Source organism: Sander vitreus, chromosome 16, assembly GCF_031162955.1.
Source record: "Sander vitreus isolate 19-12246 chromosome 16, sanVit1, whole genome shotgun sequence".
NCBI lineage: Eukaryota > Metazoa > Chordata > Actinopteri > Perciformes > Percidae > Sander > Sander vitreus.
The window spans coordinates 11,978,962-12,006,182 of record NC_135870.1 but is presented as its reverse complement, the minus strand read 5'-3'; the positions used below and the strand labels follow the sequence as shown (position 1 = coordinate 12,006,182).

General features: G+C 39.3%; 1 protein-coding gene across 4 annotated transcripts; it reads right to left on the bottom strand.

The window, feature by feature from the left end:
* Positions 1 to 8: 8 nt before the first annotated feature.
* Positions 9 to 27,221, bottom strand: gpsm1b (G protein signaling modulator 1b). 4 transcript variants are annotated; one of them, XM_078271217.1, is made up of 15 exons: positions 26,966 to 27,221; positions 16,436 to 16,657; positions 15,533 to 15,668; positions 15,034 to 15,176; positions 13,469 to 13,592; positions 11,823 to 11,938; positions 11,379 to 11,534; positions 11,179 to 11,287; positions 10,956 to 11,097; positions 9,434 to 9,504; positions 9,157 to 9,327; positions 4,357 to 4,519; positions 4,061 to 4,266; positions 3,663 to 3,869; positions 9 to 91 (listed from the first exon to the last, which is right to left on the bottom strand). In XM_078271217.1, the coding sequence occupies exons 1-14, from the start codon at positions 27,025 to 27,027 to the stop codon at positions 3,669 to 3,671; spliced, it is 2,022 nt and encodes a 673-aa protein (XP_078127343.1). In that variant the 5' UTR covers positions 27,028 to 27,221; the 3' UTR covers positions 9 to 91; positions 3,663 to 3,668. The 4 variants fall into 4 exon arrangements, with proteins under 4 accessions (XP_078127343.1, XP_078127344.1, XP_078127342.1 ...); XM_078271218.1 differs by lacking the exon at positions 9 to 91 and having other exon boundaries at positions 788 to 3,869; positions 4,357 to 4,516; XM_078271216.1 differs by lacking the exon at positions 9 to 91 and having other exon boundaries at positions 788 to 3,869; positions 26,966 to 27,220.

The window sequence follows — 27,221 nt, the reverse complement described above, 5'->3', positions numbered from 1 at the left end:
GTCTGCACAGTTCCTACTGCACGGCAGCCCTCCCTTCCCCTTGCTATGCCTTTTTATAGCTCAGCTGAGCCTGTTCAGCCTGCGTTGCATTCTGGGTAAGAGAGGGAGGGAGAGAAAGGATGATGGACAGTAAGAGGCATGGGTGAACTTAAAGGGAGAGGAGGGGAGGACTGTGGGAGAATGCACCACTGTAAGTGACTTGGGTCGTTTTGTGCAGCATTATTTTAAACTTGAAATGTTGTACTTCACTTAATATCAGGGCCCAGCAGAATATTGGAAACTGGAAATGAACTGTCATGGCATGGATGTAGGTGTCTTAATCATGTCATAGTAAAAGTGTTTGTCATTATTGACAGTAATACAACTGGAATTTAAAATGTATTATTATTATTATGAGAGAATTGAGATAAATTAGACATAACCAGCATGACACTTGGTTCATGACCTAATGTAAGGGACTGCATCTTCAGGCAGAAAAAGGAAAGAGTCAATTTAACAATGAAAAAGCTGAATAAATATCTTTGTGTGTTAACACATTATTTACATTACTACTGAATCTTGGTGATGCAACCAAACTGGTAGTAAACCAACACTTTTGTTTAGCCCTTTGTGCTTTGTTCCACCAAAGATTAGGGGAAATCCAATATAGCGAATGTGAGTTTTTCTGTGCTATAAAGGTCAGTGTTACTCATGTAATTTTCCTACGCAAAGAGGAATTGATGTGTTCAAACCTAACAAAACTCTATTCATTATTTTTCCAAAACTTAATAAAAATAGAGGCCAAATAAACAGCTGAAACATTTTATTAAAAGCATGAGGGGACATATTCATGTCCTCAAAAGGAACACAAATACAAAATATATTTATATGTACAAATTATGGCAAAGACAAATAGAAGCGTACCAGGTGCTTTCTAAAAATGTTAATTCACAACAACAAAAAACAGAAAAAGGAAATATTAACGTTAACTCCCAATGTGTTGTTTATCAAAAACAGATGAATCACACATAACCACTATGAACTTGGTACATGATCCATCCTGGTTCAGAAATCAACATCGCCAAGGTCCATGAGCTTTAAGGTACAAAAATGAGGTATGCACTACTTTTGAATAGAAAGCAAGCCCATAGGTAAGGTCAAATATTTATTGTACAGTACCATTATCCAGATGCTCTGTACAGCAAAAGGTTTTCAAACTCTTAGCTGCGCTTTGTATCTCTCTTGCTGATTTTGGACCTTTCATGGCAACGAATGGATAGAAATGAAGAGTGAACTAAAATGATACAATATAACCTTTATAAAATGATTTGCAAAAATCTCCACATTTATGGTTTAAGTTACTGAAACCAGAGGAAAGATCTCAGAATCATCATATTGTATCACATAATATTAATATTATAATGTTGTCCTACAGATATTCAAGAGTAGGGAATGCCTTTTATCCCCAATCGATTGTATTCTGGATTTCTCATGGGTAATACCAGGTTTTGACCACAGGGAGTCAGCACACCGGCAGCACAACCTCAAATTTGTGCTTTGGTGATGGTATTACATTTTTCAAAATATGACACATCCATCTTACCCATCTGCTTATATTTCTATGTTAAGTAATAATAATAATAATAATAATAATAATAATAATAATAATAATAATAATGGCAGTAAGCCATAGTCTGTTATCAGATGTTTAGAACATTATGGGCAGCAGATAGCATTACTTTTAAAGCTAAGCAGCAACATTTTATTGGAGCTTGAATTATCACACATCTCTAATCTTGAATCTATAAAAAAAAAAAAAAGCAGCCATTTCATATTTTTTGCTCAGTAACCTTGGTTACTGCATACTGTGTAAGGAGATGCATTTTTATAAACGCAGAAATGCAAATAAATAACATTTATGTGGAAAGTCCTATTTTAGTCTGTCCGTTTAAATAAATCATATTACTCTGCCTAAGTCAGAAGAAAATGAATGGTGATCAATCAGTGGAAAGTTTACACTGACCGAAGCAGTTAAACACTGGATGATGATTCCTAATACTGTTACTGCACAAATAACACCAGTTCTCCATGAGCAGTGGGAACCACAACAAATCGAATGATAAAAGCAGCATTGATCAGAGTACAACTGAACTGATACATTTTGTTGAAAATTCAACTTGTTTGATAAAGACAATTGGAGATATATATATATATATATATAAATAAAAGGGCTGTCAATCGATTAAAAAATGTAATCTAGTTAATTACATACTCTGTGATTAATTAATCGAAATTAATCCCATACATAATTAACGGTGCCTGAACCGATTACCGACTAAGGCCATATGGTCAAAATTAAATGATTTAATAATAATGTATAACAATAACTTATTTCACTAGTAAATTGCTGTATATATATATATCTATATCATGTCTTTATAAAACTAGTAAGAATTTCAGTGCAAATCTGTCATGTCTGTTTTCATGATCTTTGATCATTAAATCTGATTCCCCATATACCGTAAAAAATAATGGAAGGAGCCTCAGGGTCTGAAAAGTAAGTGCCTTAAACCTGCATTCTATCTAATTTCCATCAGGGGGCGACTCCACTGGTTACAAAAATAAGTCCCATTGCATAAAAGTCTATGAGAAATTGACCCTACTTCTCACTTGATTTATTACGTCAGTAAACATTTTCATAATTAATGTATGGCCTCAATCGCTACTTTCACCTCTTGTTCAATACAGCATGACGTTCATTTTGTAAATTATGGTCCCATTTATTTTAAAATAGATAATAAAGAAGGGCATGCTTTAGGGTGTGGCTACATACGGATCTGTCAATCAGGACAGAGGCTTAGCTATGCATATGCATGACCCTGTGTACATTAAAATATACGTGGACTAGTTTTGGGTGTTGACTATGTTTTCGTCTTAAACTCTGAACCTCTCACTGTGTGTTTTCACTTCAGTACCCGGAGGCCCGCACACCTGCTGGTAAAACTGACGGATGAGTCGCTTCAGAAGGGTTGAAAACCGGCAACTTTCCCTCTTAGCGCAGCGCCATTGCAAGAATAGACAACACTGGCTTGGACGCATCATCCTCCTCAGCTCCACTCTCTTGTCCAAAAATGGTCACATCTGGGTTTAAAAACCAAGATGGCGACAGTCAAATTGAGGAACTCAAGGCTTCAAAACGGTAGTCCACAAACCAATGGGTTTAATCACTGATACTACGGCCATTATTTTTACAGTCTATGTGATTCCCACGACTCATGCTGTACGTCTCCACATTAATTGTCCATATTACACTGTATGCCCATCATGTGCTTCTACTGAACACATTTGACACCAGGGAATACAATCTTGAGTCTGGAAAAAAATGTTGATTAAGGCATTACACTGATTACTGACGTCATATTTGTTTCACGTTACCCTAAACATATTTCCTTCTTCTCCAAACCACCGAGCTTCAATTCTGCTTGTTTTCCCATTATATTATCATCAACACATTTAGAACATAATACATTGAGCAACATTTGACAGGGCACCACCTATTGCACATGGGATTTGTCTAAACTTGTTAGTTCACTCTTCAGTGCCGTCTTTAAATGTTGGCTCATCCCTATTTCATTTCTTTTGCTTTTATTTTCTTTGACATTAGGTTATGCAGCATTATTCACCAAGTCCTAGCTGGAAAAACCACCAGGTGGCTCTGGATCAGGGGACGGAGGGTCGTCCTGGTCGTCTGAGGGCAGCTGGACACGCTGCTCGTCCATACGTTTGGCCTGCACCCTCTGGATCAGACTGAAGAAGTCTTCATCAGGCACTGTGGGGGCGTGGGGGCCTGCTTCTGGTGGGGAGCACCGCTGATCATCAATCCTAGAGGACTGCAGTCAGAAAGATTTATACATTTAGAGTGTGGAAGCAAATGTTACACATTTGTAAAGAGAAACAGATTTATTAGGGCAACTTATTTTATTCCCTATACAACAATCCCTACTGTCTATAAGACTAATAATTAAGAATCTAAAAAGGATTAAACCCTTGAGTTCTTGTCAAATGGGAATTGGGGCCTTACCTGGCACTTGATAAGCATGTTGAAGAAGTCATCGCTAGGTTCTTGATGATCTCCCTCACCCACCAGGTGTCCCAGATTGTTATGGGTAATCCTCAGGCCTGGAAGGTTACCAACATTAACCCGCTGGTCATCTAGACGGCGGCTCTGGGAGCTAGCAATCAAATCAAACAGCTCCTCAGTCTGGGGGGAAGTGGTAATTGCAGGATCTAGGACAAGAGATAAGAGTTATTAAAAAGGAGCACAAGTGTCCTTAAAAATAGGACATGACAGTGACGCGAACACTGTTCTCAACCAACCTATCATCTCGTTCAGGGATGGCACGGAGTTCGCAGCACCTTCTCTGTTGTCTCCGTTCTGTGGTTCATCAAGATGGCAGCGCTGGTCATCCATGCGGCTGCTTTGAAACTTGCTAAGGAGGTCAAAAAAGCAGTCTTCATCGGAGGGGTCACGACCCAGCTTCTGAGAAAGAGAATGTGGTTCACTACGTTTTTACTGGACTACCTGATTAGGATGAGCTGTTCGGAGATCCAAGAAACATGATCTGCAGATAATGAAACTCAGTGACATTATGCGTTGCAAGAGGATGAGGATTTACGAGGTGACCAGCTTGTGAAAGAGAAAAATAATCTGATTAACTCACATGGGAAGGCCTTCCTGGTGAAACTACCTTGGCCTAGATACTGAAGGGTGGTACAATATCATAAAATGTCATGTAAAAATAAACAACCCATTTGTATTTAAGTAAAATGAGCCATATAGTGGTATCCTCTAAAAGCAGTTGGAAATATCAACAGATACAGCTGTAGCCACCATATTATAGAGCATGTTAATTAGTTAGAACTCCAATGTGATAGAATAATAATATATGGAGTGTCACTTTTTAATAGTTGTACTGGGTTTTGCTATATTTTTGGTTTATTTAGTTTCTTGACCTAATAAGGCATACGTTATTTTAAAAAAGGTTTTCATTGGTTTAAACTTTCACGCATAAGCAGTAGAATTAAACACCAAATGTATTTTGTTTTAGATTCAGCTGGAAGATGAGCACATAGATCTAATCAATGACCAGCCGAAAAATAATGAAATCCCTGACTGGCTGAATGTATTAACGTGTTACATCCTCGTGGCTAGTCAGCCTCTGACAGTGCTGCTTCCATTGTTTGTTTTAAGAGATGTGCTCTCTCACATGATGCTCCCTCTCCCAGTCTAACTAATGTGTTTACGCTTTGCAACTGAAGTGGATAACATATGCATGAAAAAAATGTTTTAACTACAAATACACAAAAGCAAAGCAGATGTGGAATTTATTATGTTTAAAAAGCGCTACTGAAATATCCTGGAAATCAGATTGCGATGTTATGATACTGAATGAGAACTAATCTACTGGACAGCAGCAATAAAAAAAATAATATTGAGCCAAAATAAAAAATTAAGCTGCTGGCCTACTGAGAAATGATCTGAGAACATATAAAATTGCAGACAAACTAATTCAAACTATTAGATAAAGCGAAATCAATATAATAATTAAAAACAACTATATATCTGTATTCTTAACAAAATAATAAACTACAGTAGAAGTACTAAAATAGGCTGAATCCTCCATCTTATCCTCCCAATTACAAGGGTTCTACTTAGAAATGCCTGGGGTCAGTTCCAAGAAGAGGTTTACTAAGAAATGTGGATAATAATAATAATAAAAAAAATAAAAAAACTCAAATATGAAACATGGGCTGTGGCAAAAAGACTTGTTCCGACTTTTACTTAGCAGATGAATAATTCAAAATGTCTCTCAAAGAGATTAAAACTTGAACCACAAAAATGAACCAATAAAATCTCAAAATTAATCTTCAACTAATCAAAATAAAGCTACGTCTGCTAAAATTGCAAGATATCGCTAAAGACATGTAAGACTTAAAGTGGTCATTATTGAAAGACAAACATATCATAGATACAGTGGCATATTGTTTTGTAATGAATGATGTGTCTTCTTAAACTAAGCTAAACATTAATTAACTAAACTAACGATGGATTAGGACTCATTTTAACTACTCGTACTCATCATACTCATACACTGACAAGACAATTCACACTTTAGTAAACATGAACAACAATCACTACACTGCAAAAGCAATTTGTGATGACAAGACATCAAAAAAATGTCCAAAAGCAGGTTAATGGGAGACGAGGTAAAAGTAAGCATTACAGATTAAAAATAGTGTCCCCATTATAAAAGCTTTTGACTATCCTTCTCTCCCCCACCTTATCATACTACCCCCATTAACATTCACAATTACAAGTATTCCAATGTACCGCGGAGCCAGAATAAGATATGACACTTTGAACACCAACTAGTGGATGAAGTTAAAATTACTTTGCCTTACAGCAAGATGTAAAGTAGGTCAGCGTCAGCAGACACTGGATTTCACTCAGTTTTATTCTAGGAACTTTTGTATTGGAAAATCTAACTATGCTTCAAACAAAACAGAACTTTTACCATTTATAAAAAAAACTGTTCTTCACTTACACTACATCAACTCCCTGAAAGGAGAGTAAGATATCTATACATAGAGTAGAAACAAATACATACACACACCTGTGTCAATAATCTAAAGGAATAAAATAGTTAATAACCTCTGGTATCCTTTGCACCATGTTGTTATTCAAGCTGGAAAACGTAAATTAAATATCTTACCAACAGCACTTCTTCTTTGTCTTCTATCTATTTATCCCTCTCTCTCTCTCTCTCATATCTCGCTAAGCTCTCTTTCCCTCTCGATCTGTCCACACGCCTGGCTCACACCTCCTTCTCCTCTACTTTCACCCACTGCTTTACTCTCCTCCCCTGCTGTACTCAACTCCCTGCCTCTAATTTTCCTCTAATCTTGCATCCCTCTACTACAGCCTTCTTTTAATCTCTGTCATCCACTCTCTGTCTCCCTCTCTTTTTCCTCTCTGTCTCACTCTCTCTCACTCTCTGTGGCTCTCCGGCAGGCCATTTTTGTCCCGTTCACCCACTGTGGGAAAACAACTCATTATAGGAAGCAGGGGGTTGACCCTGTAGGGAGGGTAGCAGCTCTGTGATCAAGGTCCCATTATCAGCAGAGAGAGCTGGGGAGTGGAAAGACGGGTGCATGGGTACAGTCATGAGTAAATCACATGCCAACAGACAACAGTGGCAGCCAGCAGAGATTAACTACTCAACTACCCTCAAATGAGAGGAACCAATGTCAGCACTCAATTCTTAAAAACGATACATTCTATAATACACCATTCATAACCAAGGATATTTTCTGACATGCACTAAGATAAGAATCCTCAATGGGTTTGTTATTTAACTGCTCTTTGCACTCTAATCAGCTGTGACTTATAGACATTTCTGTCCTCTGTCCTTGGCCCCATGGTCTATGTGTGGATCTCCTCACTTCCCTTTATTGTCCAATTAATCAAGTAGGCCAAAGGGACAGAACAAGAGAGAAAGGAACACGTGATGGTGACGGTGATGATGATGAGAGAGAGATGCAGGGAAATGAAGTTGTGTGTTGAAGAGAGGGGGAGATAGTGTGTGAATGGAGGAAAATAAAAGACAAAGGCAGTTCTTCCTACATTATATCACCACTGTGCTTTCTTATATGTTAATATTTTAATTAATTACAGATGAAGAATAAAGGAAAAAGAAATTAAACCTAAAACCCAATCCTCAATTGTCCGTTCGCTAACCCACTCACACGCTCTTCCGAACAGCAGTTGTCCAATCGTAACTTTTTCCTTATCATATTTAAAATACTAGGAATAACTACTCTACTGCTCCACTCTGTAATACAAGAACAATGCAGTTTCTTCATTTGCATGTCTTCTACATGGATCCTCAACTGGTGAGGATGCTGACTTTTTGCTTTGGGCGTGTAGCTTAGGTTCTTAAGCATTATGTTACGCATGTTGACATCCACTGCTTATTTAAAGACCCTTTGACAGGGTTTCCATTTTTAAAACGAATCAGGATTTGGTGTGCTATTTATTGTATAACTGCCCCTGACCAACAACAACCTTAGGCCACCGATCAGATGGAGCGCTTTTTGCAGGTTGCAAAACGCGAGGCACACCACACAGTTTTTCTTTTAAGCCTACAGTTTAGAAAAAGAGCAGCTTGCTGTGTCATTTTTGTTTTTGTTGCTGGGTAACTACCGCAAAAGGCCCGCTTTCAATTCATCCGATTAGAAAACGGGAAAAAAAACGCAATTGATGTTCTACGCTTTTCTACTCTGAGTTTAACTTTTTTGAGCATTCAGGGCTCTCCTGCAAAAACGCGGGGCACAGAGCGTAAAAACGCTCATCGAAAACAAATACAAAAAGCCGCCCAAGGCTGCTAAAAATCTCTCTGTCTGATCGGGGCCTAAAGAAATCACAAGTTCTATCCTTAGGAAAGAGTGGTCCAAGTCCACAGACTCCCAGCTGGCTTTAAAAGATTGGCAGATTTAAAAAAAAAGGGTATGCTTCAATGTCATCAGGATTACCAACATTTAGCTTTCAAGTCCCTGGTAATAAACTATCATTATGCAGCCTAATCATTTTCACTCTTTTCTAGCATGTCAGCTTGCTGATTACAACCATTAGCATTGTTACAGAAGCAAGGCATGATTAGGTGCTGTGGGGGCATAGGATTTTAGGATACAACAGCTGCAAAACAGCAAATTCATTTAGAATGTAGTTCAGAGCAAATGGAGCACTGTTGGTATTTAATGAGAAGACACCTTTTACACTGTATCTGACTTCTAACATAATACTATATAATCTCATGGGAAATTAAGGGAAATGTTCCCAATTTAATCTCTCTAATTTCTCTCATTTTCTCTTTAAAGCAGAAGCCCTGAAGACATTTTGGACAAAGGATGAACAGATAAGAAGGGAAAAAGTAGTTAGTTAAATTCAGCAGTCAGCATTTCAGGTCCGATGCTTTCTAGGAGAAAAATAAAACCTATTCTTTCTCCGATGGGCTCCCAGTGATTGAAATAAAAGGCGGGCATATCTTAGATTTATGGCATACTTGGGTCAGAAGAAGAAGAAGAAGCGAATAACAAAATAAAGCTACAGCTACTCACTGGTACTGGAGGCGGGACTTGCACAGTGATGTCATCAGTGTCTACAGGAGAGTCCAACCACGGCCTTTCATCTGATGATTGGCTGTCAGGATAGCCTTTTCTTTTGCCTGGTTGTGACTGCTGACTTTTGGATCTCCTGGGTATACTTTCCAAGTCTTGGTTCTCACCATTCTGCAAGTAAAAGACCACATCGTTAGAGGGGAGAGGTGTGTGGGCCACATTTACAGGCACATTCCTCTCTGGAGTGTCGTACTGAAATGTGAGAGAGATAAATCACCTTATCTGAAGAGTACTTCCACAATTCGACACTGTCCATGCTGTTTCTCTTGGTGAATTTGGGTCTTGCTCCTACAGAAAAAATAAAGAAGTAAATAAGCATAACTACATAACTTATTACATAACATTAAAACAACTGTAGATTCTCGCAAACAGTTTTAGTCTAAAATTAAATCAAGCATGCAAGGCGCTCTGTCTTTTCTCTTTTCAGCATTGGTCCCATGATGTTCGTGTGGATTTGAGGTGAAGCCAGACAACCAAACAATCTGAATAAGAGTCTGTTTGCCAGCTCTTCACCGAAGAGGGAAATGTAGGACATGGGTGTGAATTTCTGCCTGGAGGAGGGTTCATGAAAGCAAATATCACACAAAAGCCATGCTGACTGTACAGACATAAACTCACTCTTCATTGTATACGTTTCAAATGCTCCAAATAATGTGAGTTGATGGGAATCTATGATATTAATAAAAATAATAATCAATTTTATTATTTAGGATAATGTTGACAATAGATTTTAGAATCAAACCATCCTCCTGAGACTGGGGGTAAAGTCAAGAATTTTCATCTTACCCCAAAAATGTACACACCCATTGCTTTTTCTCACATTTAGCCTTAGTTCAGACATAACACAAACAGTGTCGGTCTGTTATGTCTGTCTCACCTTAAGTTGGTTTTACATTTAAATGGTCACCTTGTGTACACATACAGTATTTCAGTTTGCTTGTTCAAGCCCACACGTTATTTTTGTTTGAGTTAAAAGAGCAAAATCTAAAAACTATTGAAAAGTAGATTTTAAAGTTAGTTTTCTGTAGTTTTAAGGGGAGTTATAAATGCCCATTTAATAAACCCCTCATTCACGATAATACATTTCCTCGGGCTCAATGGCACATTCATTTTTGTTCTGATTTCTTTGAGATTGGAGGGCATGTACAGCTCTAGGCATCTTCTCCTAACCACAGTTTGCAGAGTGTAAACAGATTGGTCTTGGTGTGACACACACACACACACACACACACACCAAAATTTATAGCAGAATACAGCATACAGAGAGATGCAAACATTAACGTCATTACATAATTCAATTTACAGTAAACCTAAACTCAGTAGACCTTTGACACCAGCTTATGGTGTTATGTACAAACTAAATTATTATTTTATAAGGACATCTTACTTGTACAATGGTTTAGCATACTGTATGTTTCCCAGGTGAAATTTTAAGCTATGCTTATGTTGTTTTAAATGAACACCAAAAAACCTGACAAATTCTTCACAATATGCAATAAAAACAATCCAGTGTCATTCCATTGCTAACATTCAATAGAGAGTATATGACAGACATACAGTAAATTCAGGGCTCTCTTAAATTAGACTGCCCCACTCTGTGAATGTGTATGTATGTAATACACTTATTTGTTTTCCTCTCCAGAGTTAGATGAGGAGATTGATACCAATCTCATGTCTGTCCATTAAGTATGAAGCTGTTAGCTTAGTTTAGCATAAAAAGAAATAAGTTTCAGTGTCACCTTGCATCTCAAACTCTGAACTGGAGGGTGAAAGGTCGCTCTCATTGACCCCCAGAGCATCCATCAGCTGCTCCACATTCATTCTGGCTGTCAGTTCCCCATTTCTGTCTCCAATCTGAGGGGAAAATTGAAGAGGACAAACCTGAGCCAGATGAGTCAAATTAGGCAGAATGCAAGAAGCCTCAACTTTCCCAAAGGTGCATTTTCATTCTCAATGTCTCACTTCTTTAGAGATGTCCAGGTGCTTTCGGGCATAGTGGAAAGCTTGTTTGTGGTTCCCTAAAGACACGTATGCATTTCCCAGACTCCAGCAGGCACGGCCCTCTCCAACTCTAATGAAACATGAACATACAGACAAATGTTAAAAACTATTTCTGTGCTTGGGCATATCTGTGCATATGCATTAGATATTGCTCATCTTACCTATCAGTAAGCTCCTGGGCTATGTACAGATGTTTCAGGTGGTAGTCTATGGCCCTCTCATACTGCTGCAAAAGAGTGTAAGTGTTTCCAAGGCTATAACAGGCCTGAGCCTCCATCACCTGGTCCCTCAGCTGCCTGGACAGCTGCAAAGTTTTCCTATAGAAAAAGAAACCGAAGGATAAAGTGAGTGAAGACGGTAATACAGAGGTGAGTGAGTTTACAGATGAATAAGAGAGTTTGGGAGGTTAAAGAGAAAAGGAGAATAGAAAAGGGGAAAAAAGCCTTACAGCACTCTTTTTGGTATTTTAAGAGTGCTTGTGTCATGCATCAGAATGATTTCTTTTGTCATATTTGATTTGTACTTCAGTCACATTTTCACTCTTTCTAAAAATTGGTTCACTTCACCATCCCTCCACTAGATGTCAGACTCCCCTCTTTCCTCACCTGTAGTATTCAGTGGCTGTGTTGAACTGGCCCAAGAATATCAGGGCATTGCCTAGGTTACTGTAGGCTCGCCGTTCTGCCGCTTTGTCCCCAAATTCTTTGGCTATGGATAATCGCTGTGAAAGACAGAGCAGCAAGGTCAAGTCAAACCAAATTAGCACAATATTTTAAACCTGCCTCTAAGCAGCTAAATAGCATAACATATAAACTCCATGTCATTTCACCCTATTTTACCCGGTTTTTTTCTCTGCTTCAATGTACAAGCAGAGGCAATTACACAAGCTCAAGTTGCAAGGTCTGTTGGGGCACATGATTCCATGAAAAGATGTGCTGCTGCAGCAGTGGTGCATCAAATCAGCTCCTCTCATTCCCTTTAAAGGAAGTGTGCTCACCTCCATGGCACAATGATAGATGTGTAATGGGAAAGAGGAGAGGCAGCCTTCTCCCACAGGGAGACAATTGGTTTACAATGGAGAGAAAACATGGAGAGACAGAGCTTGAAGCCATGCTTGCAAGTTATTCACCAAGAAACCAATTTCCTCCACTTTTTTTCCCAATGAGACGCCATCAATCTCTGCACACTGTGTGTTGGTACAGAGTGAGGTGGATGGTGATCCACTGAAAACTCACCAAGGTGTTATTTACTCGCAAAAAAAGCTAGGACTAACATGATTCGCTATCTCACGCTAGCAAGCCACAAGAAAATACCTGATTTTTTCAAATTAATCACTCTATTGTCTTTCTATCCCTGTCCTTGCACTCACTGCCACCCATGCCATCTCTTCTACTCTGCTATTTGTATTAAATCAGACTGTAACAGGTACAATACAATTACAAAAGTAAGTCCCCCCCCCCCTTCAGACTCAAACTGGCTGTGCATTGGGGAGACTTGCTATTTTGTATGTAAGATTTCATCCTGTGCAAGGCACACAGGTACGATTTTTAACAAGAAGCAAATGCATATAGCCTGCTTCTTCGCTGATATGAACAGCAGTGTAGTCTGACTGCACCCATTAGCTAAAAATCATGCAAACATATTTGATCACAATGCAACAGTAAATCCAAGTTTTTGGTAACCACTTGTTTGCTTCTAGGCTGCACAAGACGGAAGCGCACACAAAAGGCTTAACAGGATGAAAACCAAGGTCTGCAAATTTATCATGTGGCACTGTGGCTTCAAGGAGGACGTTTAAAGATCCCTGGCTAGGACGTAATAGCCACACAGTGTGTGCACAAGCCACTAAAAAAAACAAAACACACATTTTATTGTGCATGTTAATGGTTTGGACAAGGCAACTTAAAAAGGCAGTACCTAAAACAGGAGGATGTCTTTATGTGGGTGTTTATGTTCACAGTATTCACAGAAACCTGATCTTAATAAGGGGAGATCAAGGAATTCCATCCACGACAACTGCACTGCGTCTCTTTGTATTTCCACTCCGATCAAGTGCATTCCAGTGCGATATCATGGCGAGCCACAAAGTCACTGAATAGCTGTAATGGGAGTGACCTTGTGTAAAATGCAAACTAAGGCTGTTGCCCAGGTGACCCAAGGTCACTGTTCTGGCACAACAACAAGGCTGATAACTATTATCTATGCACTAGTGGTATTAATATGATGCTGGCAAAACACTTGAATTTCTCACCTGGCGGTGAAACTTGATAGCTTCGACAAAGTTTCCCAGCAGATAGTGGGTGTTGCCCAGGTTCCCATAGGCCCTCCCCTGAGCAGCTCGGTCTCCAAGTTCTTTGACTAAACACAAGTTCATCCTACAAAAGAGAAGTACACACCAATTTAGTAGCAGTATGTACATTATTTTAAAGGGTATTGTAACGCTGTAAGTTAACATTAGACAATAGCTAAATATAAGTCTGTATTCTGTATTTCTAAATGTTGGTGTAGAACAAAGTTATACGTTTAGCAGGATTAGTTATAAAACAAACTTAGCTTAATGCATTTCTTTTTGCACATAAAAGGACAAATTAAGCCTTTAATATGTACATGGTATTCATGTGAGTCCACTCTTTCATCTTGTTTCTCAATTTGATGTTAACTGCTCCATTGTTAATAAAATGGCTTTAATAGGGCCTAGAGAACTGCCCTGTGAGATGAGCTATTATTATCATAATGTTCTATCTATCCAGGCAATGCTAAATGTGCATGATATTTTTCATCACCAACCTGCCTCACGTTTATGGAGCTCCACACATTCCCATCATTGAGTTTCCTTTTTCTAGTGAACCTTCAGAAAGTATTTAACACCTCCACCTTTTCTGAATTTTGCTGCACCTAAGCTTTAATCTAAACTTGAGTTCATTCAGATAATGGCGTAATGGTGTAATATCTTTTAAGGGTTAAAAGTGAAAACATTCTTTACCCAAGGACAAATCTGACAGAACTGCAGAGCTCTTTTGCTGTGAGGGAAGATCTTGTCAATCAGTGTAGTATTTCACAAAGCTGTGCTATAAAGCAGATTGGCGTGAAGGAACCACTTTAAAAAAGGAGCCTGGAGTTTGCCGATATAACGTATTAAACACTGTGAGCATGGAGTAAATTATTCTGTGGTCTGATGAAAATAAACTGAAAGCTCCAGCAACAATGGTTAAGAACATTCTGTTGAAAATGGACTCAATTATCATCAATTCTCCCAGCATCCCTGTTGTAAAGTATGACATTGGTAGCAATATGTGGGGTTGCTTTTAAGCAATAGGGACTGAGGGGATTGTGAAAATAAATGGAACAATGGCAAATTCAGGTAAATGTAATTTTTTATGAGTAAGAATAATCTTTAGTTAGTTAATCTTAGTTTTGATTGAACAAACTGGCCACACAACCAAATCAAGTCTGGACTGCTTCTTGAAAAGAGTTGTGAAATTATGGACAAACAGTGCAGCCAAAGGCAAGTTCAAAAATGTCTGTGAAAATCTGTGTATGGACAGTTTGCTTTTTTCCCCCACAGATGCGCTCCAGCCACGTTATACTGCACACAAATCAAGATGTGCCACGCAGGAACAGATGTGTTCAATAATAACCAAACTACCAGAGGTGAGTCTAAGCAGGGATCAAAGTAATGACACAATTGCCAATTTAAATGAAATTTCTGTTTGTAATTTTGGGAAAGCAAAACAAACATTCTAAAGCCATCAATATTGTGGGGTTTTCTACAATAAATCATCTGTTGTTTTGAGTTTACTACTCAACAACACATACTCATAAAAGCCAGTAGCCCTTTGCAGTGTGTCTCTGACATCAGGAGGCAGGTCCCCTGGTTCCTGGGTGCAGCCCCATAACTGCTGTTTGCCCTTGGCATGAAACACGTTCCCTATATTATACAGTGCTCTGGCCTCTCCAACCTGCAATCAGATAATAAAGAGACACAGAAAAGAAAGATTAAAGAAAAGGGTGAAAAGGGATGCAGAAAGACCTCTCTGCAGATATCAAGATATGAGTGTATATCAATTACAAAGATTTTAATTTGTTAATTTTTATTCTTTTGATTCCCCCCCCACCCCAGAAGATTGTGTGCATGTGAGCAGTAATACGCTTAGGCTACTATGTTTCATGATGCTCAGAAACAAACTGAAGGTATTACAATTCTGTATATACATTTCAAATGTCTCAAATATTAAATAAAGATTCTCCAGGACAGTTTTCATTGCAGTCCAAAGTGCAAATACACAATACATGCATTATAAAAGACGCATGTTACCTTGTCTCCCTGCTCTTGAGAAATATCCAGGTGTCTTTGACAGCACACAACAGCCTCATCAAAGCGCCCCAACACTTTTAATGTGTTACCAAGGTTGCCACTGGCTTTTCCTTCTCCAATTCTGTCTCCTATTGTTCTGAGAAAGCAAAGAAACACATTTTTGATGGTCAGTGGTGGGAGCAAAGACTATAGTTTTTCTATGTTAATGTTATTTAGTTAAAACAATATCCATTAAGGTACTATAAGAAGATTTAATTGGTAGTTGCTGTAAAAAATATTTTTGGTTGCTTACATAGTAGGACCAGGTCCCAGTGGCCCTGGTGAGACTGTATTGTAACAACGTAAATCTCCTCGGGGTCTTTGATCAGTTCCCTGCTGAAGGACCAGCTGCACTCTCTGCAGGGGACCGGATTACTCATACAAGCTAAATATCCAGCTGGTAGTTGTCGACTGTTACTATATGAAAGTTCACTCACTTTTTCTTGGAATGTTCATTGTCTAACTCAATGACAACATAATAAAATCCCTGAGAGTTTTAGAAATTAGCACCAGCCACCAGCCAAATGCTGGTAAAAACAGGTTAATCTTTTCCTTCCTTATAGTATTCTTTTTCCTATCTATAAGTTCCCTTAGTATGAAGACACTATTGTACTCTATTCTGTGCCTGTCAAGTGTTTAAGGGTTTACTGTTGAACTTGTACAGACAAATTACAGTCAAAGTACAGGAAAACTTTCCACCATATCTGACTGGATGTGAATACCTCTCAAATTCAATTACTTTCTCCTATAGGAAAGAACACCTATTTACACAAAATTCTGAACAGCTCAAAACAATTAGTGGCAACTTGACACCAACTTTTACTATGTAGTAGGTAGCAGCTATTAAAAAGGTACAATGCTCACCTGGCCAAAGTCAGGTCATGTTTGTGGTATTCCAGGGCTTTGCCATACTCTTTGAGGTAGAAGTAGGCATTGCCCAGCTGGCTGTAGATGGCACTGAGGGTCTTCAGGTCTTCTGTGCCGACCTGTACGGCTGCCTCAAAAAACGCTGTTCCTCCTTTAAAGTCCCCAGCCTTGCACAACCGCTCTCCTTCCAAGGCCAACTCCAAGCAAGAGGCCTCCATCCTAAATGGTTCACACACAGGTTTACACACATAAAGGGAAAGACAGGAAACAGTATTAACACATCAGCACTATCAGAGATAGAACAATGTATAGCAATATAGACACGTATTACAGTGGCAGTGCAATATCTTCTCAGGGTGAGGAACAAATTGCCATGACAACAAGGTCGGTAGCCAAATATGTGGACTGTTGCCTTAGCAACTGAGTCTACGGCTCAGGGATGGGTACCTTGAAAAGGTGTACCACTTTTTGTCATTAATGCTCATATCAGCTTGTTTTTTAGAGTCTGATTTATAAAGATGTACAGATGCTTTGCATGCCAAGATTAAAATCAACCTTGTATTGTGTTTATAGTAATGCTTTCTATGAAAAATTAATAGAGTAAGAAAGTAAAGAGTAATTCATTAAGTGATACTGTTCATAGTCTATGTATGTGAACATGGAAAAATCAGCAAATTAATAATGTTGGCCATTCATGTTCCAGAAATAACCTTCAAAAATCAGAAGTCAAGGAGTTTTCCCACCACTTATACAATAGTGTGGTTACCATGGCAACTGTTGGATTAACTCAGGGAATGTAAAAGAAATGTTAACTTTGTGTGTCTTTTGACAACTTCCTTATTGTTAAGGGGACATTTTTAAATATTTGATGGAACCTATTTTAATAATCTGAAAAGTAAGCATTTTAGGGCTCTAAAATGCTGTGCACACGGCACACATTATTTTTGAGAATTTTTTTTAAAAAAACAGGCGTTTTTCCAAAGACAAAATAATCATGTACCAAAATATTGATGTATCAAGCCTTAGGGTCCTTTAAAGAACTTTTGCACACACAAAGCACTCAGTCACATCATGCACAACAAGGCTGAGTCAGTGAGTTCTATCCAGAATGTATACACCCCAGATTCATTGTATAATCCAGGATAAAACTAAAGATCAGTAGTATGGCAAGGATTATCCTGAAATCCAATCTGTTTTACAAATGGCACCATTCAAAAGTTTAGGAGACATGTGTACCATTGTGTGGTTTTACCTGCAACTTTAGTAGAAAACTCAAAGCGTTCATTCATTTCATGGGTGCATTGAAGAAACACTTCACATCCTCCACTTCTTTACACTCCTCCTCACCTATTAACTATATCTCTCTGTTATTTATTCTCTATTTACACTGGTCAGGACCCCATCTTTTTTAATATATATGTATTTGATCTAGGCTACCTGGTCCCCTTTTCTTCATATTGCCATGTTGCAATTCACCACCATACATTATTATGTCAAGGACACAGGAATGTTTACATCATATTACATGCACTCAAACTACATCTTGATTCCTTGTAATGTTGGTCATCTTAAAATTTAATTCAGCACAATTCCCTCAGTACAAACTAATTTGTATTTTGTAGCCATTTTGTAGTCAAGGGGAAATGTAGATGCAGATGTCTCTCCTGTCTTCCTGCTTGCCAAAAACATGACCGTAATTGCAATGGTAGACATTTTTCAATGCTGAAAGGATTTATTGTAACAGGCAATTAACAGTAATTTATATTTCCAACTTGATCTTCTTGTCTAATTTTCTCAACTTGTCCTGATCTAAAATCAGTATGCTCACCAAAGTCATTTGGTTTGCAAAACCTTGCTTGCCAAGCAACAAAATCATCACAGAACTGGTCCTTTTCACTGTTCAAACAGTACCTGTGTTTTTGCTTGGTTCGTGTTTTGTCCACATACACCTGTAGCTCCAAGTGCAATGGCCTTAGCATAGCTTGAGGTCGGGCTCCACAGTGCACCAGTCTACACATAGCTCTTTCTGCTCCAGTCAGGGGGCAAGGCTCAGATGCCATGAGTGCAAGTGTTAATAAGACTAGCTGTCAAAAAAATTGAGAACTGAGCAACTCTTTACATAGAGATAGCAGTGCATTAAAGCAGTATCACTGATAATGCAGTGCTGAGCTGATTTGATTAATTGAGATGAAAGTTCCACCTAATAGTTGCTTTGTTTCAAAGTCCATATTGTCCACTGAATTACTCCATAGGAATCCAGAATGTCAGCAATGTTGCAGCAAACCTGGACACAATCCAACTGGAATTTCGACACACAGTCCCAGACCAGCCAAGAATCACATCTGCTTTTCAAGTCCTCGAGAACGTTCCAAAAACTCAACGAACCCTCTACTCCCATAGCCGAGCCAGTCAAATGTGGATTGTAGAAACTCCACAAAAAATGTTCCAGTTACAGTTGTATTCATTAGCAAAAACATGTTAATTTAAAAGTCTACAGAGGGCATGTTTTACTAATCCAACTGAACTTAATCAAGAAGTAGTTCTCTGTTGCGGTTATGTCATTCAGTTTTTACTATCCCCGACAGAAATGTGTCCTCTCTTTTCATCCTCCTCAACCTGTACTCAGCTGTGACAGCCAAATCCATTGTTTTGCCTTGCCATAACAAGCCACGCTTTAAAAGAGGAAGAGTGTAATCTAGGGAACAATTTGGGTAAGAGCAGGGGCAAAGCGAGTGCAATACTTTTAAGCTTGACCACTGCCCCAATGAGAGACAGAGGAAGGATAGGATATGTGTGTGAGAGAGAGAGAGAGAGAGAGAGAGAGAGAGAGAGAGAGAGAGAGAGAGACTAATCCAGTGACCTGCACCTGCTTGGTAGAGATCACACAGTGCACTGATTGGCCCAGACTAATCCAACTATCTGCTGACACTAGCAGGAACATTTTTAGGTCACCAGTCAAGACAAATAAGACTGTGAGTAAAGAGGAGGTAAGGGACCTATACATTTAATTGTCAAGTAAATTGTATGCAAACTTTTGAAATGTTGCAAAAAAGAAATGCAAATTAGGTGAGTTTTTATTAAATGGTTTGGAGCGAAGAAACTACGCTATAGCGTAGTTTCAACAGAAGTTGGCAGTATAGGCTAGGCATGGCTGTAATCCACCAGTAAACACACATGCTGTCCGAGGCAGTCCAGGGATGAAACCAATTAATATAAAATCCTGGAAGACGCCACCGTTGGAAACAGCTGATCAGTGAGTTAAATGTTCGCTACGTCAGAACTTATTTGGCAAAGGCATTCCCATTCCCCATTTAGCGCATCAACTCTTTTTCAACAAAGGCAAAAAAAAAAACACCTCAAGAAAGCGTAAAACTGTTTAAAGTATTTACACATTTTTCAGGGACATTCTAAATTAAGTAAATTAGTCAATCGCGCCATACACACGTAAACGCGACCCAAAGCCTATTTTTCCACTTCTAAACACAGTTGACCTACACGCAATACTGTACCTGAACTGTATGTCTGCTTTGCTAATGTGTGTAAGGGCCATGGAAACATCATACAAACTTGCCAGGTGTTACTTTACTTATTACCCCACAATCTAAATAAATGGAGTATTTTATTCTTCTATGGCAAACCCAGTATTTTTCCAGCTTTTAGACATATCCTAGTGTCAGTTACACTGTGTCTCAATACCAGAGTGACCCCTTTGACCACTTTAGACCTTTCTCATAGTAGACATTTAGACTTGTTAGAGTAAAAAAAGCACAGGTGATACTAATAACATTAGCAATAGCTCGGTTGTATTCAAGCGTCTTAGTTTTCCTTGATAGTGAGCCAGCATGCACAATACTAGGACCCTGTGACCAAAGCAGCTACATGGCATTTAGCCATCATTCATTTTTATTATTTACACCTGTGCTTTTGTTACTGTGTAAAATGTCCTCTGTGAGAAAAAGGCCTATGTGCAGACCTCTCCAAGACAGATGCCGATAACGCAGGTTGAGATCATAACTAGAGAAGCATTCCTCTTTGAGCTGGTAAACTCACCATGGCAGAGTCCACCAGATGGTCTTTTGTATTCCCCCCCCTTGTTACTTATATCACTCTCTAGCAGTGGGCAATAAGGAAAAAATAAATAATTCTATATTGTGGTATTGATATTTATTGTACTGATGAATGACATGACCAGACAGAAATGTCTATTGGTGGCTAATCCCAAAAATGTAATACCTGAAATTCATTACATTGATGAGAAAATTGAATTGCAACATATCCTACAATGGCCTTCTACAGCCAGATATGTTAAACGGATAGAAATCAGGACATACAACAGTATTGCAAAATCTCTGATGCTAGACAAATGTAGACATTTATCATCTCACTGTATATATTGTTATATTGCCCAAACCTATAACTCTCTCAATCTTTATTGGTACTATATTATCTATATATATATATTCAGTGTCGTTCTTTGTTCTTTTCTCAAAGAAAAGCTTAACTCCAAGTCTTCCAGAAGACCGCTGTTCCCAGCAGCAGCAGCAGCCATAAGCCCGCCTAACGATTCTATACATGATGTGATTGGCCTGACCAGTTTGGTTTTTCCAGCTCGCAAGCCAACGGAAAGTGCCTAGACCCCCCTAGCTGCAAAATAAATTTGCTGCCACTAGGGTGCGTCTAGATTTCTAGGCTACAAGGTCATATCCTTGGCATCAAATACAGGGAAGCCCTCCAGCTTGGAAAAATGAAAAAGGCCAGAAATGTTCATAATTCCAGTAAGCAATCAGACACATCACATAACGTTTTGCAAATAAACAAAACGAAAGAATGAAAAATATTTTTCAAACAGCAAAAGTATTAAAGGAAATGTCACAGTTCAAAGTGTTTTCACTGTTGATCTGTTTTTTTTAAGTAAGATACATTTGTTTCTTTCTCTTTCCCATGTGCAAAAATTGCCTTGTGTTGATTGACCAATAAAGCATGTTTCTTTCTTTCTAGCTGTAAAGACTCTGTCCCTTCAACTTGCACTAGTGTTATGGCACAGAGCAACCCTCTTTTGTTTGTTCTGATGCAAGGTTTCAGCATGTCCTCAGAAGCTACCAGAGCAGACTGTTCTCATGAAGTGGCGTATGTATGACACGCCAATTCATATGCCATGATTTGCGTGTTATAAAGACGCATACTCGCTATTTGGTGAGTTTATCAACGCCGTTTGGCCTCTATTGACTTACATTACCTTGTGATTGCGTGTGAATTGACACCGTATGAAAGGCCGAAAATCTGATTGGTTGGGGTGGTGGATGGGTAAAACACAGGACTTTCACCCAGGAGAGTGGGGATCGCTTCCCGCGTGTGGCGTTTCCTTTGTGTCCCTCGTGTGATGTTTCCTCTCCACATTTGTTCTTTTCTTAAACCCAACACCGTTCTTCTTTTCCTAATCCAAACAGTTTTTTTCTTTTTCAACGCAACCCCCACACGCCACGTGGCTTTAGAAAGACGTTGCAGACTGCAGTCAGCTGTATACAACGTAGACATACACACGGACAGCTGAAAATGCTTACAGATAAGACGCCTCTTGGCTTTAGGAAAGTGGCGTGTATGTTTACGCAAAGTCATGATGTCACGTTGCACAGAGAGCACTAAAGGCCAGGGCTGAGACGATATGCTTTTGTCCCGTTTCGATTCTTTCACAATACATGGGTGCTGATTCGATTTGTATTGCGATTTTCATTTATTGTGATTCTAAAAGTATTGCGATTCAATGGTATGGAGTATTGCAATTTTGATTTTCTTCTTTAACAAAAACAAAAGCTGAATAATACACTTCTAGAGACAATTCATCATGAGACATTTCTAAAAACTAATTGTTTTCTAAGAAGAATGCGCATCATATATCAGTCAGTCAGTTTGACATTTATTTCATTTGTTAAAGATGTGCATAACGAGTTTTCTGCATTTTCTGCTTTCGCTCTGTTTTGCTGGAAACGGATATGATGTAATCGCCATCAGCGGTACAGTATAAACAGAAAGTACTTTGGTGACTCATTGGTAAAAGAAATTGAGTCAAATTGAGAAAAGTTTTGAGTCTTGGGAAAAGAATCGATTTTAAAAATTGTCGCAAAAAAAAAAATTCGATTTTCCCACTCCAACTAGAGGCAGAGATGTTTCTTTCCTTTATCTCCTCTGCTTCTCATATGGCACTTACCCACTGCTAGTACCAGCTCTACTCGGCTCAGCCGCGGTGCCCTGTCCTCCTTTTTCCATTGCAGATTTAGTATCGCCACATTCGTGAGGCGAGCTTGGCTGGTCGTCATAGCGACGCCGCAGGAAACTGCCGTGACCTAACACGACACACACACACAGAGAACGTCGAAGGTGTGTCGTTTTGGATTCTCGGTGTGCAACAGCCTGAAGACAAATTGTGTTTTAAAAGAAGCTGGAGGCAGCAAAAAAAACACAGCTGGCTAAACTATTTAAAAATGGCGGGTTTGTTCAGGACACCCCCATCTGTCGCTAGCAATGACGACGCAGTGATTAGTGACGATTCTCTCTGACCAATCAGTAGTCTGCAGGTTTTCACGTCACCTTTTGGTATCGCCTCAGCTCGCTTAGAACCTAGACGGAGGTGATACTAAAAAAAGTACCTGTTGGTAGGTACCAGGGACTTTTTTAATAATGGAAAACCAAAAAAGGCGAGTAGAGTCGAGGCGAGTCGAGCAGGTACCATGTAATGGAAAAATGCCAATACAATCAGCTTAATCTGACAAAAAACGGAGGATATAACCAAATGGCCATGAAGGTAATTTTCATGATTGGCAAGGACTACGTCTTGTGCAGACATGCTTCTCGACTTGTGTTCAGCATTTATCCAATCATAGGTGAGGGTTTGCAAGGACATCAGTGCAGCGTCTTCATGCGAGCATGAGTGTGATAAGGAGTAAAGTTGAAGCAGGTGATTTTAGATGCGATGTTACAAGACGAGGAGGAAGACAGACTAAGTCCAGCTGCAGATGGTGCAGGGGCCTCTGTAAACCACGACCAAATTGTAAAACCCTGAATTGTAAAAGGGGATTGTGGAAAAAGGGTGTAGCCTTAAGAACGCCTGGCGACATGGTTAAATAACTTAAGCTGTGCAGTTGTAAAGTTAGAGGCCAATATATCATCACTCATCTTCATCAGAGTCACAAAACTACAAGTACTGCGAGAGAGCTAGCTCTGAGGGCGAACTGACAGAAAGAAGGATAAAATAAAAAGAGACCAAGATTAACAGAAAGACATTTATAGACATAAAAACAAGACAGAGACAAAGAAAATGATTTTTCTTCACAAGAGGTTTTTCACCATGTGACTTTGATTCTTGTCATATTTGTGGTTGGAGAAACAATGGATCTGTGCAGTACAATTTGCAATGCCTCCTCTGATTACCACTCTAATTGGTCTGTTTGGGAGACACTTATCCCATAATAGCCTGCCTGTGGTCTAAAAAAGAAAAGCTCCCAGTGCTGTTACCATGACAGCACAAAGTACATGTACCATATTGGACAGGTTTCAGGAAGCAAGGGAGTTAGAAGGGAGTTAGAAGGGAGGTTTGTGTGTAAACTGAACTACGACATGGTTTGTTCTTTCAGTGGAAAAGAGCATGCTTTTCTTTGTCATAAAGTAAACTGAATATATTTGGGTTTTGGACTGTTGACAAAACAAGACATTTGAAACTGGCACTTTAGGCTTTAGGAGGTTGTGATGGGCATTTAAAAAAAAAAAAAGTATAGTCCAAACAATTCATTAATAAAACAATGGCGGAATAACCAATAATGAAAATAATCATTAGCCCTAGATACAACTCTTACAACCTAGCCTAAATAGTTGCTGCTACATACGGTCTACCATTATATTGTATACTGGATTTGAAAATCCAAGTCCCATAAAAGGTGGGCCTATGTCATTTATAATAAATAGTACAATTTTGAATAGTTCCGATATGCAGCCACAACCTGAATATGAGATCTGACCCTATTAAATCCTGATAAAAACTTTAGAATTAAAAAAATTTTCTTTATTAATAGATCCTTATTCTATATTCAGGGGTTTACACTACTGTCCCCGTTATTCTTGGCTTAGCTAAGAAACTCTGTGCTCAGAGTAGTAATCCAGCCATAATTACAGAGTGCCACGGCTAGTTGTCACGGAAACCAAGGAGAAACTCTCTAGGAATGTTTTTTTTCTCTTGCAGTGCATATCACCCCCAGTTAGAGCAGAGCTGTCTCCTTCTATCTTCTTTTGTCCGATTTGCTTGTAAAACTGCATTTTCGTTTTTTCTTAACCCGGTTTTGTCTGTAGCAATATTAACGGGGCAGTATGATTTAACATGGTCCTAGAAAACATTTAAAGAACACAACTTTGGAAAGAATAACTAATTTCATATCATAGGCAGTTATTCCTATGTTCCTTGGTCTCAGTGAAGAACATGACATGGATCTAATGATCCCATTTTCAGTGTCAGGCATCTATCCTTTCATAATGAGGTGACATTGAGTGACTCCTTTTGCTTCATAGTTATGTTCACTAGCCAATTCTGTAGCTGATTGACGACTGGATAACGCTAAACGCTATGACGTCATGGGAGCGCCGTAAACTGTTTATACTCGCGCGTGGTGGTCGCGACATTAGTTGCAGTCTTCTCCTGAACAGAGGTGGCGCTAATGAGGAAAGGCTACCGACTTTGCTATTTCTACGGACTAGAAGAAGAAGAAAAAGGTAAACAATGGCAGAACTGGCAGCAGCATTTACGTCAATGCTTGGATTTGATTTGATGACCTACTTCGTCGGATCAAGCCTTTCATTCACCATAAAAGAACTCATCTTAACCCAGTAAGTTTACAAGAGACACTTGCAGTCACTCTGAGTCCTGGCATCCGGTTACCCTCGAGTTCGTTCATGGTTCCCGTTTCCACTTTGACGCGCGCCGCTGAAAAAAATAGAGTGGTGCGCGCCCTCTGGACGAGCACTCAAAATCCTGGAGCGCCAGCGAGAGCTACGTAATTTTGACGTCACATTGGCGCGTGCCAGCTTGGCTACGGCGACTGTAAAACAGCCTTAAGGAGATACAACAGTTTTGCTCCTCTCGGTCAGGCTATCCAATGAAGAGTCTGGAACCAAAGGCCTAACAAAACTAAAGTACTTTACAGGACTAGTTTGTTGACAAAGACCCCGTACATACATTTTGTGTGTGTGTGTGTGTGTGTGTGTGAGAGAGAGAGAGACATGGATAATTTGGCAGGGTTGATGAATGTCATTTCGAAACTCTCAACAGTTATTAACATTCCCAGCAGCCTGCACTTAGTCACAGACACTGGGCTTAAAAAAAATGTATGTATCTGTTCTGTTAAATGTTGGTTAATTTAGAAATGGATACAATTTCAATGCAGAAAATGTGCTTGCTCAAAGTATATTACAAAATTTCACACATACTATATTATCTTGATTTGAATTGCAGGACTCATATCCAAACCTTCTTTGGAAAATGTTACCATGCATTTATTACATAGGAGGATTTCCCTACATTTTTGCATAATGCTTGGGTGGTATATCTGCCTTATTCTACTTGACTGAGTAACAAAAATGTGGAGGCACAGTGTAATCAGTGTTTAACACAGGTGCATCATTCCGAAATCTGTTCAGTGGTGTCTATATGACTTGACACAAAAGGCAAACAGATAAACTGTCCCATGGGCAAGCCAGTGCTTCTATCAAAATACATTAAGAAGAACTGAAACGATTAGTTGATTGAATGAAAATGAATCTGCATTATTTGACAGTCAATTAACAGTTTGTCATTTTTTGTTTTCAGCTTCTCAAAAGTGAGGATTTGATGCTTTGTCATTATTTTACACTATTTTCTGACAGTGTATCAACAAACAAGTACAGCTATTGATACTGCTTTGAAAGACAGTTAAAAGTTAAAAGGTGTTTTTATGAAGCAACAATACAGATAGTAGTGAGGCAAGAAAAGACGAAAGAGAAAGTCTGCAAATGAGGGGGAACATGGTTATGATATATACACCTAATATACAAATAAGGTGTGAAACTGACATGTTTCATCGTGTCATTTCCTGACTTTACATGGTGTGCTTCTGCAACCACATGGCACGTTTAAATCAAAGCCATGTGTACTGTCAGTGTCCAACCTGGACAAACACATTCCTTGCTATATTCCTCTAACGTTCACATCTTATGAGGCTCCTCTCAGTCTGTACATTCCAGCCACAGCAGCTCAATGACCCGAGCCAGGAATGAGGCTTGGAACCGGGCTCTGGCTGCAACTGTGGCTGGGTCTTGAGCTTTACATCAGTGAAAGCTGGCTGGTCAAGTTCCGCCTGCCCGACTCCTCCTTAGCAAAGCCCTGAGCTGGCAGGCTATATTATGCTCCCTGCTTTCTGTCCCTTCAGCCGTTCCCTCTTGTCTCTCTTTTCTCTTTCTCCTGTCAGACCCCCCTCCCCCTTTTGCCGGTGAACTCCCCCCGGGTCCTACCTTGAGTGCAGCCTCTTGCTGGCCAGATCCTGGTCCACACCGTTAGCAGCCGACTGAGCCATAGAACCGCTGCTAATCTGCCTGCCTCCTAGCTTGCTTCCTCCCGCTATGAGGTCCCCTCACAGTTATTTCCTCCAGAGGCAGCTACCCTTTTCTTCTTTCTGTCGTTTCGCTTCTCTGTCACTCCCTCCTCCCTTTTCTCTCGTTCTTCACCACTGTCTCTTTCTCTCCCTCCCCTCTTTCCTTATTCACCACA